Source organism: Anolis carolinensis, chromosome 4 (genome assembly GCF_035594765.1).
Source record: "Anolis carolinensis isolate JA03-04 chromosome 4, rAnoCar3.1.pri, whole genome shotgun sequence".
NCBI lineage: Eukaryota > Metazoa > Chordata > Lepidosauria > Squamata > Dactyloidae > Anolis > Anolis carolinensis.
Genome location: NC_085844.1, coordinates 181730152 through 181746307, shown reverse-complemented (window position 1 = coordinate 181746307; position 16156 = coordinate 181730152). Strand labels below are relative to the sequence as shown.

General features: G+C 42.5%; 1 protein-coding gene across 6 annotated transcripts in view; it reads left to right on the top strand.

The window, feature by feature from the left end:
• Positions 1-16156, top strand: part of LOC100565251 (cytochrome P450 4B1) — a 59218-nt gene that overhangs the window by 20494 nt on the left and 22568 nt on the right. For 3 of the 6 annotated variants that reach the window (XR_010005423.1, XM_062978330.1, XM_003224429.4), the window contains 5 exons: positions 2695-2836; positions 3892-3936; positions 5441-5568; positions 8333-8463; positions 15765-15916. Coding sequence is in view for 5 of the 6 variants with exons in the window: in XM_062978330.1 (XP_062834400.1) it covers positions 2695-2836; positions 3892-3936; positions 5441-5568; positions 8333-8463; positions 15765-15916 (598 nt within the window). In the remaining variant the exon portion in view is untranslated. Of the gene's footprint in view, positions 1-2694; positions 2837-3891; positions 3937-5440; positions 5569-6597; positions 7379-8332; positions 8464-15764; positions 15917-16156 lie in introns of those variants that run through there. The other 3 variants (XM_008116356.3, XM_062978331.1, XM_008116357.3) reach the window with 3 other exon arrangements.

Below are 16156 nucleotides of genomic sequence, written 5' to 3'. Positions count from 1 at the left end.
GATGGAATAAGAATGCTCTTATTTGCCAAGGGGAGGAGAGTAAAGGGGGAGGCATCCTAGTCTTCCTAAGTGCAGTGCTAGAACATGTTGACAATTTCTGCCATCTAAGCAGTCACCTCTTTACAAAAGTTGACATTAATGCCAAAATGCAACACCACCTGAGTTCTGCAAGTGCAGCAGTTTTTCGAATGAAGCATAGTATTTGAGAATCAGGACATTTGTTGGGATACCAAGATGCTTGTTTATAAAGCTATTATCTTTCCAATACTATTATGTGGACCATCGACATATGTCACTCTTGACTTCTGGAAAGGTTCCATCAGCATTGCCTTTAAAAAATCCTACAGATCTCTTTGGAAGACAAACAAGCATCAATGTTCTGGAAGAAGCAAAGACCACCAGCACTGATTCATGATTCATTGCTATCAACTTCAGTGGACTGGCTGCATTATCTGAATGCCTGATCACCATTTCCCAAAGCAGTTACTTTATTCTCAACTCAAGAACAAAAAAATGAAATGCTAGTGGACACATAAGAGACTTAAAGATGAGCTGAAAAGTAACCTAAAAAATATGGTATAAACATGGGAACTGGAAAGCCCTGGCCCTCAAGTGCTCTAACTGAAGGTCATCTACAATGGTGCTGTAGATTTTGAAGATGCACAAATACAGGGGGGAAAGGAGAAACATGCCAAGAGGAAGCCACATGAAACTAATGCAGGTCATGACTGTCTTCCATCTGGAAATCTATGTCCTCATACTGAAAGCCCATGTGGATCCAGAATAGGTCTTCACGGTCACTTATGGACCTAGCTTGGAAGACAATCATACATGACCACAAATGATCACCTGTGATGGTGATGCTGACAGGGGACAGTGTTGCCAGCATTTGGGGGGGGGGCAGTATCTTATCTGACCTGGCTGTTTCATTTTGTATGCACATATTGTTAATATTGTTAAAGGTTTTAATGAAAAAAATTGAACTGCTTTTCTTTTTTATGATGTAAGAACATTACCCAATTCTTTAGATATTGTGTTTGCCTTTTGTACTACATTTTCTGGAGCCCCCAGATGGCGTAGTGGAATAAGTGACTTGACAGTTGGATTGCTGACCTGAAAGCTGCCAGGATCGATTCCCACCCGGGGAGAGTGCGGATTAGCTCCCTCTATCAGCTCCAGCTCCAGCTCCATGAGGGGACATGAGAGAAGCCTCCCACAAGGATGGTAAAAACATCAAAACATCCGGGCATCCCCTGGGCAATGTCCTTGCAGACGGCTAATTCTCTCACTCCAGAAGCGACTCAAGTTGCTCCTGACACGAAAAAAACCCTACATTTTCTGTTAAAGATGTACAGCTCAAGAACAGATCTATTTTGTTTATCGAGGTATAATGGCACTATCATCAGAAAACTTTAGTTTGACATTCCCACCCTTGCAATGTAATCTTCTATGGCTTGTCCAGATTTATCACCATGTGCACCAGTGCCGGAAATTCAGTGAATGGTAAAAGAAATCCCAGGCAGAGGAGACAGAAGATAGCCAGTGATTTGTTTGTTTGTTTGTTTGAGGGAGAGGGAGAGAAAGTAAGAAAAATAAATGTGATTTTAAGTGTCAACTAGTGTTGTGCTTTTGTATGGAACTGCTGTTCATTTTGTGTAGTTTCATTCGTTTTGTCTCACTTTCGTATTTGTTCCCACTAGCAAAAATGGGGCGCCTATACGAACAGAATTTTCATCTGTCTTACGAAAAAATGAAAATATTCAGACCATTGGCTGCAATGGGAGGGCTTCCGAGGGTCACCCCCCCTCAGTTTTTGGGCTAGAGGGGTGAAAATTACCACACACTGAGATCATTTCGACCCCTTATAGCTCACCAACTTTTAAAACATTTGGGTCTTCCCCAAAGTACTGTTGTTGTTGTTGTTATTATTATTATTATTATTATTATTATTATTATTATTATTATCATCATTATCACCCGTTGGCACACATCAGCTGTCATGAGGAAGCAGCCCTCTCAGATTTAGCTTAGTGTCCCAGAATAACTGTTGTTCTTAATATTAATATCAATATTATTATTAAGACCCATTGGTACACATCGGATGTAATGGGAAGGCACTCCTCTCCCAGACCCAGTTTAGGGTCCCAGAATAACTGTTGTTCTTAATATTAATATTAAGACCCGTTGGTACACATCACATGTAACGGGGAAGCAGACCTCTCTCAGACCTAGCTTAGGGTGCCAAAGTAACTATCATTATTAATATTAATATTATTATTAACATCAATTGATACACATCAGCTGTAATGGGAAAGCAGCCCTCTGTCAGAACCTGCTTGTTGTTATGGGGCTGAAACGAAAGGAAAACAAAAGCAAGCACAATGACTGTGTGGCTTTCATTTTCGTGTCGCCTCTTGTTTCCTATGAAGATGTCGTCATTCATTTTGTGTAGACAAACGGTTGAAATGAAATGATAGCATGAAGGAAACGAAGGAAAAAATTTCACACACATCTCTAGTGTTAACACATATAGAAGACAAATGCTACAGACTCCATAGCTAGAAATGTGTCTTTGCTTAACAGGCACTAACCTGAATTTTATGCCTTTTTTCTAAAACTACTAGAATCACTGACCAGATATGCAAGCCTAGGTATTTAAACTGATTTTCCCCCCAATTCAAACATATAATGTAGATGACACCAGAGGAAGAGTTCTTGACTGCGGCAGCCTGGACAGAAAAATACCCACAATGTCATCAGCTATGGTATGGACAATTTTTAGCTGCCATTGTCATCAACCATCCTGAATATGCAAAGGTAGTCCTTAGCAGAAGTGGTAAGATATTTATTCTCTTATTTCCTCTCTGATCATATGATGACGTTTCATACCTTTATCCCACAGGAGTAGTTTAGGAGGCTGTTTGGTTTTCTGATATTCTAAAATTCATTTGAGTTTAGTTTCATTTCAGATTTAAGGACAAGCAATTGGAAAAGCAGAGATGAGCAATATTCTGTTTGTGACATATATATCTTTGTGATGCTGTTGTAGATCAGTCTCTCTTGATTCTAGCCAGCAGAATGTGGCTAACTGCATGTGCTCAGGAACATGGGACAGTTCATTTGTTAAAATTTCCTGGGTATTTTAAAATTAATTTCAAAGCTTAATGTATAAGGCACTTGTTAAACCATGTAGCAGTGACTTATGACCCCATCACATGTGGAAAAAGTGTCCTAGGACGTTTCTGTCCCAGTTCACTCATGGAACCCCACGCCACCAATCAGATGACATAGGCTAGGCTTCCAGTGTGGTAGGATGCTGTGCTGCCAAGATGGTACCCTTCCCATGTGCCATTAGGAACAATGGGGCTACTGCAGGATTAAGGCGCGTGGCGATGCTTCCCCACATGTGATGGGGAAGTGGCAGCTGTTGGCTGGGGCACTGGGATTTTTCCCTTGCTGCCCAGATTTGCTATGGAGGTGGGCAAATCGCAATGCTGGACCTCATCCATGTGATGAGGTCATTAACAAGAACACGCTACATTGATTCCAGACAAATGCATTTGTTTGTTCATCTACTCTCTTCCTAGAGTGGGGACTCTGTGCACAAACACAGAGGGAGTAGCTGAATTAGTCACATTGCTCTATGCTAGTCTGTTCATAGTCCACTCTTTCAAAGCACTGGCTCACATTCAAACCTGCAAATAAATGTGATCATGCTCTGTATCTGTCCACTGAAGGAGGTGAGGGAGGAGGGGAGACATGTGTCAGAAGAATCCCATGGTTTGTGGTAACAGAGTACAGGTTAGAAAATGAAACCTTTATCATTTGTGCTCACAAAAGACTACATCATTTCATGTAATGATCTTCTGTCTGGTTTATATCATTATTTAGATCCTAAATCTTTTCTAATATATGGCTTCCTAATTCCATGGATTGGTATGTATATTTCTTCTCTAATTACATAGATAACTGTACTCTGTGTCATGCTTGTGACATCAGACACAGACATTTGTTTTTCAAACTTATCAACAGAAATTTGCTGGAGGGTTTACACAACAAATGTGTTTGTTTCACTATGGCATTTCAACTAAACTTGCTTGATGGTCAGATGTTTACATCTACTGTACTGAATTTGAAATTTTAAAATTTCAAACAGAGATTTAGAATTCTCACCAAGTAGCCAAAACTACAAATTTTAGGATCTCATAGGATATAGCACTTAAAATCAGAGTACCTCACCTCATGTTAACCACCCGATGTGTTTCTTGAAGTGTTGTAATTATCATTAGAATTTTTATCCTCAAACTTACTTACTATGTTAATTTATTTTTCAAAACCCTGATAAAAACTTTGTATTATTAGTATGAACCATTGTGGTGATATACCTTGTTTAATGTTTCAGTGCAACATCAGTCGCATCTGCACTAACACGATTTCTTCACAATCAGACTCCTTTAATGCTTCGTTTCACACAAAGAGCACATATGTTTAGTCTCACCATAAAGAAAACCATAGCAATGCAGTCATACATCATAGAAGACAACAGTGCTAAAGGACTTGAGAGATTTAGCCATTTTGTGTTTCATACAGGAAGAAAGCCAAACAAAATAAATATCAAACAAGCAAACAGACAAGCCTGCAATACCATTCACTATGGGATGGTGACAGTTTCTCTGGAGAAGTAATAGAGAAAGAAAGAATGAAAAGGCAAGACACAGGGATGCAAAAGCATGGAGACGTAACAACAGATCCACATCCCACAGCGCAAGGCACTTCTGTCAGACAGCAACAAGTGCACATACATTTTTGGAATGTAAAGCATAGGACAGGAAGAAATGCAGAATTCCGCTAAAGAATAAGATGTTTGTGGTACTTAACCGAAATCATTGTATAAGGAATCATACATGAAAATTGCCATTTGGAACTCAATAACATAAGTGGTGACAAAAATAATGAAAACGTGCCATGTCCCAATACATTTGTCCAATATGGACAAGGTGCATATTGGTTTTCAATATGTGCACTGTGTAGAGACAGTTGCATCCTTAAAAGTAACATAAAAACATTTACAGAACAACCCATTTACATGCAGGATACATCCCTAAACTTACAATGGAAGCAGGAAACCATGGATAACAGTAAACCCTACTGCAATAAATGACTCCTACCAGAAACTACAATCGAGTTGCTATGGAGACCCTAGAAATGTTGGGGGACTAAAAATGTGTTACGTCCTACAACATGACTATATGGTAATGTCTGGCAGAACTGTACCACAAAATCAGCTGGATAACCTATAAAATTTCCAGAAAGGATATATTTTGTCAGATGTGGGTAAATGAAACCTCCAGTGCTGATGCTATGGGTATGGGGATCGTACCATAAAAACCAGACAGATACTTTTGATTTCTACTTCTGACATTCTTCGTTTCACTGATAGGAAAGGGCTTGTTGATTCTGGAAGGACCTAAATGGCAACAACACCGGAAACTGTTGACCCCAGGCTTCCATTATGACATTCTTAAGCCTTACACCTCTGTCATGGTTGAATCAGTCAAGCAGATGCTGGTAGGCATTCTATTGCTATGATTATAAGTTCTGTCCACTTTCTTCATAGGAGCTGCCACCACTTTCATGTAGTGGTTAGGCTTAACAGTCAGAAAAGAAAACCTTGATGATGACTTTTACTTCCCTCATTTGAAACCAAGATCCTGATGCTGAAAATTTGAGGTTCTCCAAGGACCCACAGATATTGTGGGAAGCCTGGCGAGTTCTGCTAAGACAGAAATCAGGATCTTACCAGTGTGAAGGCAAATGACAGAAGCTTTATTTAATCTGCAGATTGGACATTTGTACAGCAATGGATGTTCAAGGTGTAGAAACATAAAGTACAAGGGAAAAGCAGAGATCTGTATACATAAGCGTTTCAATGCACTAACATTGCTATGGTTCAAAATTCCCTCCCATTCTCCTGATTGGCCAGCACCAGAAAGCCAGCTGGCATTTCCCAGGCCTCTGATTGGTTGAGAGGTGAAATCTAACTGGTGCTCATGCTGATTGGAGGAAGCAGTGATGGCAATGGAATGTAGGAAACAACAGATGTCTGGAATTGATTGGGGCCGGGCTGTGGCGCAGCTGTTGAGCAGCTGCCTTAAATCACTCTGACCATGAGGTCATGAGTTCGAGGCCAGCCCGTGGCGGGGTGAGCACCCGTCAATTAAAAATAAAAAATAGCCCCTGCTCGTTGCTGACCTAGCAACCCGAAAGATAGTTGCATCTATCAAGTAGGAGATAAGGTACCACTTATAAAAAGTGGGGAGGCAAGATTAACTAATTTACGACCTGGTATGAGGAAGTGCCGTCAGTGTGGATGATGAAGCAGCTGCTCCCCCCTGTGGCCAGAATCGAACATCCCCTCAGAAGAAGGTTAACTTGCCTCTGCGTGTCTCTCTCTGTCTCTGTTTGATGTGTTTATGGGCATTGAATGTTTGCCTTATATGTGTTATAATGTGATCCGCCCTGAGTCCCCTTCGGGGTGAGAAGGATGGAATATAAATACTGTAAATAAATAAATTATGTCAACATCAGTTCCAGGATGTGGGAACAAGGGATCCTGGGTCCCTAGACATTTTCTCATGCTGGGAAGACAAAGGAAAGGTCCAGAAATGTCTATTGAAGATTAGTGTGTTGTCAAAGTCTCTTCCTGGGGTTTTGTCCAGCAGGATGCTTAGGTCCCTCAAAGGGGAAGTTTCAGGTGGTCAGTGGATGACCTCCCGCTGAGTGTCAAGAAAGACTTTTGTCCAGCAGGTTATTGTCCTGACTATGCCTTCTGCCCAGGGCAGAGGAAAATTCCTGGAATAATTTGAGATTGCTCAATAATTCACTTTGATTTGCCTTATATTGAAGGTGTTTCATAATATCAAAAATAAAGCAGTAAAATAAAATAGTAAAATAATAAAGAAATAGGGATAGGAATAGGAACCAAGGTAGGTTCAGAGTTAGAAAAAGGAGAGATGTGGGGGTCTGTTTTGGCTGCATAAAGTATAGGAGATGTTATTCCCTTTTATTTGTTCTTGTTATAAGCTCTGCGCTGATGCCAAGATTCGAAGGAGAAAAGAAAAGATAGTATAGGATTGGAGGGGAAAGTGTTGTCAAAAATTGAGATACATTGTAGCATCATAGGAATTATGTTTCAGTTTTATTGTAATTGAGGTTGTACATCCCTGAAAATATCTCTACCGGGGCCAGGCTTCCTTTGGACGATTGCTGGTGCTGATCTGTTAGCAGCTGGGAAGCAGGGGGCTTCCTTTGGCCACTGCAGCATTGAGACCTGAATGACCATCTGGGAGGCTTGGAGTTCACCAGTGGGGACCCTTGGGTGTGCTCAGCTCCATGCGATCTTCATTTGGCACTACCATACTGGTTCCCTCCACATATGTGCTGATCCGGACTGGCTTAGATTAAAGAGTTGAGCCAAAATGTGCATGTGGAAAGGGAAATGGACTTCATGAGGATGGGGTTTGCAGCTGATCCCAGGAGGGTAGAGGAAGGCTTCATGTCATGGATGGGGGCTGTTGCAGTTTATCCTAACCCTACATCCTTGGGAAACTCTTGTAGGGTCAAACTATGTCTATCTTTTATTATGGGTGGGGGTAGCCATGTTCAATAACAATCTGCTTTGTGAAATGACCCAGGCAGCTGTTTTCGTTGGAGCCAAAAAATGTATGCCACCATACCTGCCTTGGAGAAAAAATAAATGAATTTTAAAAGGCCAACACAAATATCATTTCATGCATCTGAGCTAAATTATAATTTTTATTAATTTTACATACTGACTTTTACCAGTTTCTGTGTGTTTTATTTTGTTAGAGAAAGTTTGGATATCAATGCATGAATCTTCATAGACTGACACAACTGTACTACGTAGATTTGTAGGCTACTGGCTCCTTCTAGTTTTGAGCTTGAATGAGAAGGCAACTAATTCAATTTTATTTTTTACAAAATAAAAAAATCTATGTATTTTAGAGATCTGTGAAATCAGTAGACTTCGGATGGCCTCAGTCCTTGAATTAAAAATATGCTTGGTGTCCTCCCGTGTTCTCCATTGTACAACACATTCACCACAGTTTGGGGATGGATCCCTGCCAGAAGTAGCTCTATCTCATTTAATGAGATCTGGTGGGCTCCATCTCCGAACTGTGGTGAAAGTGTCGTAGGATGGGTAAATTTTCCTGTGTGATGAAGTTCTATTTCTCAGTGTCCATTCCAATAACAAGTCAATTGTTTTGGAGAGTTCATTCTTATGATTCCATTCCTTTTCTTAAAACATTAGGATATTCTGGGGAAGCTGGTATCTAAAGACAATACAGCATCAGTGGAGATATTTGAACATGTCAGTCTGATGACTCTGGATACCATCATGAAATGTGCCTTCAGTAGTAAGAGTAATTGTCAGACAGAAAGGTTAGTATACCATGTTTTCTTTGAACAAAGGCTGGATCTACACTGCCCTATATCTAATCTGATCCTAGATTATCTGATTTGAACTGGATTATATGAGTTTACACTGCCAGATAATCTGGGATAAGCAGATAATTGGAATCAGATCCTGGGATATAGGGCAGGGTAGCTCCAGCCAAAGTGTGAATGATGGCCACATTACACTGTCCAGTTTCCCAGATGAAAACTGATACATCTTTGGCCAAGCAACATCAGAGGGTAGTAAACACGACAAACGTTATTACTGATGTTAGGAGAGGCTGTAACAGTTTACTTTTACCTGAGTCTACTGCAGCACAGAAGATTGCCTTTCCTCTTTATTCCCCTCTACAGGAGTAGATTAATTCAGTCTGCAGCAGGAGATGTAAACTGATGACTAAGGAGAAAGTGAGAGGAAGACTGGATCTGCACTGCTATGTAATCCAGTTTCAGAATGCAAAATAACTGCTTTGATCTGGGTTATATGAGTCTACACTGCCATATAATCCAGTGCTGTTAATTTACATTCAGAAACTGGATTATTTGGCAGTGTATTTATTTATTTATTTATTTATTTATTTTTCAAACTTATATGCCGCCACTCCCCTAGGGCTCGGAGCGGCTTACAAGAACCGGCTAAAATCAACAATTTAAAAAACATTTTAAAAACATCATTTAAAAAAAAATCTTTAAAACATCCTAAAAGCACCTTTTAAAACATCAGCAACAGAACTCAAAAGCCTGCCGAAACAGGTGTGTCTTACATGCCCTGCAGAAGGCCAACAAGTCCCGCAAGGCACGAACTTCAGGTGGCAAGGTGTTCCACAGAGATGGCGCCACTACTGAAAAGGCTCTGCGTCTAGTTGCAGTTAGACGCAAGGTCTTAAAACTGGGGACTTCCAGCAGGTCTTGGTCCTCAGAACGGAGGGATCTCTGGGGTTTGTAAGGGGTGAGGCGGTCCCTCAGGTACATCGGCCCTGGACCATGTAAGGCCTTGAAGGTAAGCACCATCACTTTGAAAGTGATCCGGTGCTCAATTGGTAACCAGTGCAGCTGCCGTAAGATTGGTGTTATGTGGCATCTTATGGGGACTCCCGCAAGGAGCCGGGCAGCTGCATTTTGCACCAATTTGAGCTTCCGGATCACCGACACAGGAAGGCCAATGTAAAGGGCATTACAGTAATCCAGTCTCGAGATGACTGTAGCCTGGATCACTGTAGCCAAGTTGTCCCTAGATAGATAGGGGGCTAGCCGTCTAGCCTGCCGAAGATGAAAAAAGGCAGTTTTGGTAACGGCGGAGACCTGGGCCTGCATCGTCAGTGAAGGGTCCAAGAGGACTCCCAGACTCTTTACTAGTGAAGACGGGCGTAGCACTTCACCATCCAGGGTTGGCAACTGGATATCCCCACTGCCCGGTCGGCCCAGCCATAGGAACTCCGTCTTTGCTGGATTCACCCTCAAACTACTGGAACGCAACCATCCAATAATGGCCTCGAGGCACTGGTGAAAACTGTCGGGTACAGACTCCGGTTGGCCTTCCATCTTTAACACAAGCTGAGTGTCGTCAGCATATTGATAACACTCGAGCCCGAAATCTCGGACCAGCTGAGCAAGTGGTTGCATATAGATGTTAAACAACAGAGGGGAGAGAATGGCCCCCTGAGGAACCCCACAATGTAGAGGGGACCTCTCAGAGACCAGGCCCCCCCTCTCCACTCGCTGTCCACGGTTGTGAAGAAAGGAGGCCAGCCAATTTAAAGCTGTCCCCCTAACTCCAGCAACGGCAAGGCGGTGGGTCAGAAGATTGTGATCGACTATGTCAAATGCTGCTGTGAGATCCAATAACACAAGCAACACCGACCCGCCCCGGTCAAGCTGGCATCGGAGATGATCTGTGATGGAAACCAATACAGTCTCTGTCCCATGCCCCGCACGGAAGCCAGACTGGAAAGGATCCAGTCCGGCTGTGTCGTCTAGGAACTGCTGCAGCTGCACCGCTACTGCCCTCTCAATCACCTTGCCCAGAAATGAAAGATTCGAAACTGGGCGGTAGCTGGAGGGAACCAAACGATCTAAATCTGGTTTTTTCAGCAGAGGAGAGACCACTGCCTCTTTTAATCCCTCTGGAAAGACTCCTTGCTCAAGGGAGCTGTTTATTATCTTCAGCAGCGGGTCACGTAATCCCTCCAAGCAGGATTTTACTAACCAAGAGGGACACGGGTCAAGGGAACAAGTGGTCGGTCTAGCTGCAGCTATGAGCCTATCGAGACCCTCTGCGTCCAGTGGGATGAACTGGTCGAGGGTGGGCCCAGCAAGTGGCCACGGAGTCTCAAGTTCTCTCATTGTATCAGTTGTGGCGGGGAGGTCCCGGCGTAGTAGTGAGATCTTGTCAGCAAAATAGCTTTGAAAAGCCTCGGCTGAAGGGGTCTGATCATCACTTTTTGGGTTGGTAGGAACCGTCGTTAGAGATCTAATTATTTTGAACAATTTTGCCGGGCGTGAGCTGGCGGACTCTATCAAAGAGGCATAGTATACTCTCTTTGCTTCGATGGTAGCATGCTCATAGGACTCCATAAATGCCCTGTAAGCTGATCTCGAAGCTCTGTCATGAAGTTCTCGCCACACGCCCTCTAGCCGTCTCTTTTCCCGCTTCATCGATCGAAGTTCCTCGGTGAACCAAGGAGACCGATTTCGGCGGGGTTGGAGAGGGCGTCTAGGGGCGATCTCGTCGAGTGCATTGGACAGCCTGATGTTCCACATGTCCACCTGCACATCGATTGAGTCGCTGACAGGCTCCAGATCCTTCAGAGCATTCTGGAACCTACTAGGTTCCATAAGTCTTCTTGGGCGAGCCCAAATCGGCTCGGCGCCCTTGCCAGGTGGGTAGGCATGCTCCAGCCTGACTCTCAGGGCACAGTGATCCGACCATGGAACCTCTAAAATAGAGGCTTGGGTCACTTGAATTCCTGCGCTGAAGATCAAGTCTAGCGTATGTCCTGCTTGATGCGTGGGCCCAGTACTGCAGAGCAAGAGTCCTAGTGTCTCCATGGTAGACACTAGGTCCATAGCCGCTGCTGAGCAAGAGTCCGTATCAGCGTGGACATTGAAGTCCCCCAGGACAACAAGTCTGGGGAACCTCAAGGACCACTCCGACACAGTCTCGAGCAGCTGGGATAGGCTGTCTGCTGGTGCACTAGGCGCACGGTACACCAGCAGAAAGGCCATGCTCTCAGGGGAATCCCACACCAGACCAACACATTCAGTGCCAGAGATGTCCACAACAGGAACTGCCCTAAGAGAAAAGCTTTCTCAGGAGAGCATAGCCACCCCATAGTGTAGATGGAAGAGAGAGAAATTGGGGTATTTTAAAAGCAGCAGCAAAAGGGGGATGGCAGAGCATTAATAAGGACTGTCTGCCAAACTGAGGCAGTTAAAAAAGGCTACAATATACTTAGTCCTGCTTGTCTGTCCTGAAATGAGAAGGAACTGTGAGATTCCACCAACTTCAGCCTAGGGCAGTGTACAAGGAACTTTTCATTGAATATCTTCTTATTTTAGCAATACTGATGTTGTTATGTGGTTTAAAATTAAGTTTGACCTCTAGTAACCTTAACACGAACTTATAGGTTTTCTGCACAATATTTGTTCTAAAAGCAGAGCCAGCCCTAGGTATTTTTCAAGTTTAGGCGAACAGAATTTTGGTGCCCCCCCCCCCAACCAATCACTGAAAAATAAAAGCGTTGGATAAGTGAAAATGTTTGATAATAAGGAGGGATTAAGGAAAAGCCTATTAAACATCAAATTACATTAAGATTTTACAAATTAAGCACTAAAACATAATGTTTTACAACAAATCAACAGAAAAAGCAGTTCAATGCCTTGCGGAGGCAGGCCGCAGGAGACAGGAGATGGCGCCACAGGCAACTGCCTTGTTGGCCTGGTGGTTGAACCGCCTCTGTCTAAAAGAGATTGGGCTTGCATGCCTTTGAGGTTGAGAGAGTGTGATTTGCCCAGGATCACCCAATGGGTTTTAGCAGCCGAGTAAAGATTCAGAATCTAGTTTCACAGTACATGCAGTCCCTGGATTATGAACAAGGTAAGTTCCATAGGCTTGTTCTTAAGGTGAATGTGTATGTAAGGTACATTTTTAATTGTAACTCCAGCCATTTTTAAAAGCTTTGGATAGCATGGGGGGTTGTTTTCCTGTCTGTGACCCTGTTCAAAACATTTCACCTCACTTTCTGTCCCTGTGATCATTGGATTTTGAAAAATATAACTTGTTGTGGAAAGAAGGATTGGTGATACAGTTTCAGTTGAGACACCTTTTGCCCATGATAATTCTGACAAGAATTAATTTCCCTTGCCAGGGGTAGATTTCCTCTCACTTCCTGTTGTCTCACCCCCATTTGTAACTAGGAGTTATATGTAAGTAGATATTTGTAACTTGAGGATTGACTGTATTCTAGGACCTTATCAGATGGTATATTGAGAGGCACTGTTAAGAGAAAAATCAGGAGCTGATCATACTTTCCAGTCCTCCCTCACTCATTTTAATTCGTTCTCCTCTCATCAGACTTTTACTGCTTCCCTGTAGGTGCCTGCTATCTGCCTCCTCACACATAGGCAATAAGTCTCTGCCTCCAATCTTCATGCAAATCTACCAGAATCCCTTTCCATGGGATGAAATAGTTCTGCATCAAAACCCACTGGATCCTTGAGACAGGGATGTTGTTTTAAACCACTTTTTTCCATAGGAAGGAGTAATCATACACTTCTATAAACAGTGATGACAACTCTCTGCTAAGTTACAATATTTTAATTGCAACAAAGAAGCAAAGGACAACTGCCTGTTCTCTGCTCTACAATGCCTGTATTATGCTATATCTATCATTAATAATTTTTTAAAGAAATTTGCTAATGGAAAGAATTATTATGCACTTCTGTAAAGAGGGATGACAGCTCACCACTAAGGACAGCTCGCTGGTAAGGACCGCCCATCGGAGCACCCCTTTTCCCCATGGCCAGCTGAGAAACAGAACAGAGACAATCATGGATCCCATCATGTGTTGTTTTGAGCCAAAATAACATGTCCTTAGTACTATTTTGGCTAAATTCACGATTTCTCCCTGTGATTACAGATTACTCTATTTCATGATAGCTTTGTAGTTCTGTAATGCGGGGGGGGGGGGGGGGGGAAGCAACAACCAGAAGTCATCTGATTGCAGCCGTGACGCCTAGTAAATTTACAGTTGCTGCCTGTAAAATTGGGGGGGGGGGGCTCTGATGAGGTGGCTGGTTCAGCATTCAAACCACTACATCCTACTGGCTCTCCTGGGCAAAACTGTATCAGTTGAAATCACTTGCTATAAGTGTTGGGAGTCTATGAGTAGTTAGACTCAAAAAATATTCCTCTCTTTGGGTGATGCCATCAAAAATATAGCAGAGTGCGAGAAGCACACTTCATAACCAGCAGAAACTTACGTGTGATGAGCTGGAATAAGCTTCTGTTGCTTAGGATGGCACAGGATTGCAGACCCAAAATATAAGTTCAAAAGTATTTATTGAAGTAAAAAAATTACATTCTGGATAGGAAAGTTCTTGGAGCTAACTAACTTTCAAAATCTCATATTCTGAGGAAGGCCAAAGGTTAAAATATAAGAAAAATATGCATGCAGCTACATCTTGCCTGGAGAATGGCAAGATGCATCCTAACAGGAGGACAAAAAATGCAGAAGAAAAGAAAAAATGGAGGCTGACCTAGGCCCAATCAAAATGTCAATAGGGATGAAGTTACCTCATACCTCAAAGAGATCACACTTCTACATCTTCAAATGGGGAGGAGATAGTAGCAAACAGAAAGAGAGAAGTAGAGACAGAAAGTCCCTTCTAGGAAGACATAGGAATAGAGAAAGGAATCCCTCATCCTAATCCTGTTTTCTTAATCTAGCTACTCATTGGGGACTGGAAACTTATGGATGACACTCACCAATAAGATCTGCTTTATCTTACCTTCTACATACAGTTGAAAGACTTGAAGATAATTTTGCCCCCACCTCCAGTTCCATTTTTGTTTTCCTCCAAAACTAGAACTGACTGGAAATGCACTGTTTTGTTGGGGATACAACCTTCCCAGCATCTTATAGCTGGGAAGGTTGTATCCTCAACAAAACAGTTCCTCCAGCAGCAGCAAGGGTGTCTCTCTGGGCAGCTAAACCTGGCAATTCTAACTGGATGGCCCCCCAAGAGGGTCTTCCTCCAGGGGCAAACCAAGAATGGGCAACTTGGAAGTCCCTGAACAGACTCAGAAGTGGAGTGGGCAGATCTAAAGACAACTTGGCAAGGTGGCACTACCTGGAGGAATCCTCCACCTTGTGTGACTGTGGAGCTGAACAAACAACTCAGCATATGTATGCTTGCCCACAATGCCCTGCCTCATGCACGGAGGAGGAGTTGTTTAAAGCTACAGGCAATGCGGTTGCTGTCGCCCGCTTTTGGTCCAAAACTATTTAGTTGCTTGTGATTTCTTTTCTTTTTTAAATTTTTTTATTTTATTTCCATTATTTGAAATGTACAATGCTTTTGACACAAAATAAAAAGCATCTTATAGAGGGCTTTCAGGAGCAACAATTCTACTTTTTTTAACAGAATATTTGTGTGGGTCTTGATGTAGTCCAACAGGGACATGTTGCTCATCCATTATATTGCAGGATAATTTTATAATACTGGCTGCAAACAATTTGATTTTCACAACACACACTGTTCTCAAGAGGCTGAGATTGAGCTGAAAGACAATGGTGTAGTCTTTCCTACCTTGTGTACTCTTCCTCATTAATAATTTTTGCTATCTTGACAACATTCTTATGTAGCTTGGCCATGTGTCACAGTATTTATCTGTGGAATATTGGAGGGCATGTTTCACTATGGGGAGATATCAGCAATTGATTCAAAGTTTTTATTCCCTGAGAATTATTTCAGTGCTCCTTCAGGGAATGCGCTTATTGGTAGTTGTCCTCTGGAGTGAGCTAGATGGGCAACCCTTTGGGCCAAATTCCATTTATGGACCAGAGGTTCTTCTTGTCAAGTCTAAAGAATTAAAGATAAAAATGTTGGATGTGCTTGGTTTTTTTGCTTACAGTATAACACAGTTTTGCTATAATTCTGGAATCCTTTAAGTGTGATCCTATCCATTTGTGTATTCAATAGGACTTACATGTGGTTTGTCTTCCTCAATATGATTATGCCTGCTTCCTGTGTGCTATTGTTTTCAACATTGTTGTTGCCTGCAGGGATAATGCCTACATTAAGGCTGTCTATGACCTCACCTGCCTGTTTAGTCAGAGGTTGAAGTCTCCGTGGCTCCACAATGACCTCATGTACTGGTTTAGCTCCCAGGGGCGCCGATTTCGCAAGGCTTGCAGACTAGCCCACCATCACACAGGTATGTTTTAAAACATACCTGCACCATTGTGGGTTAAATCTTTCTGGAAGTTACGTGAACTTTACTGAATTAGTGTTGGGTGGGTAAAAAGAATCAGAAGAAGTACAAAGGTAAGAATTTGGGTTTAATGCATGGTATCATTTAAATAACAACTACAGTCAGCCCACCACATTTGTTGCGGCTAGGAGTTCAGAAACTCAACAAAAGTAGAAAACTTATGAATTAAAAAACATTTTTATC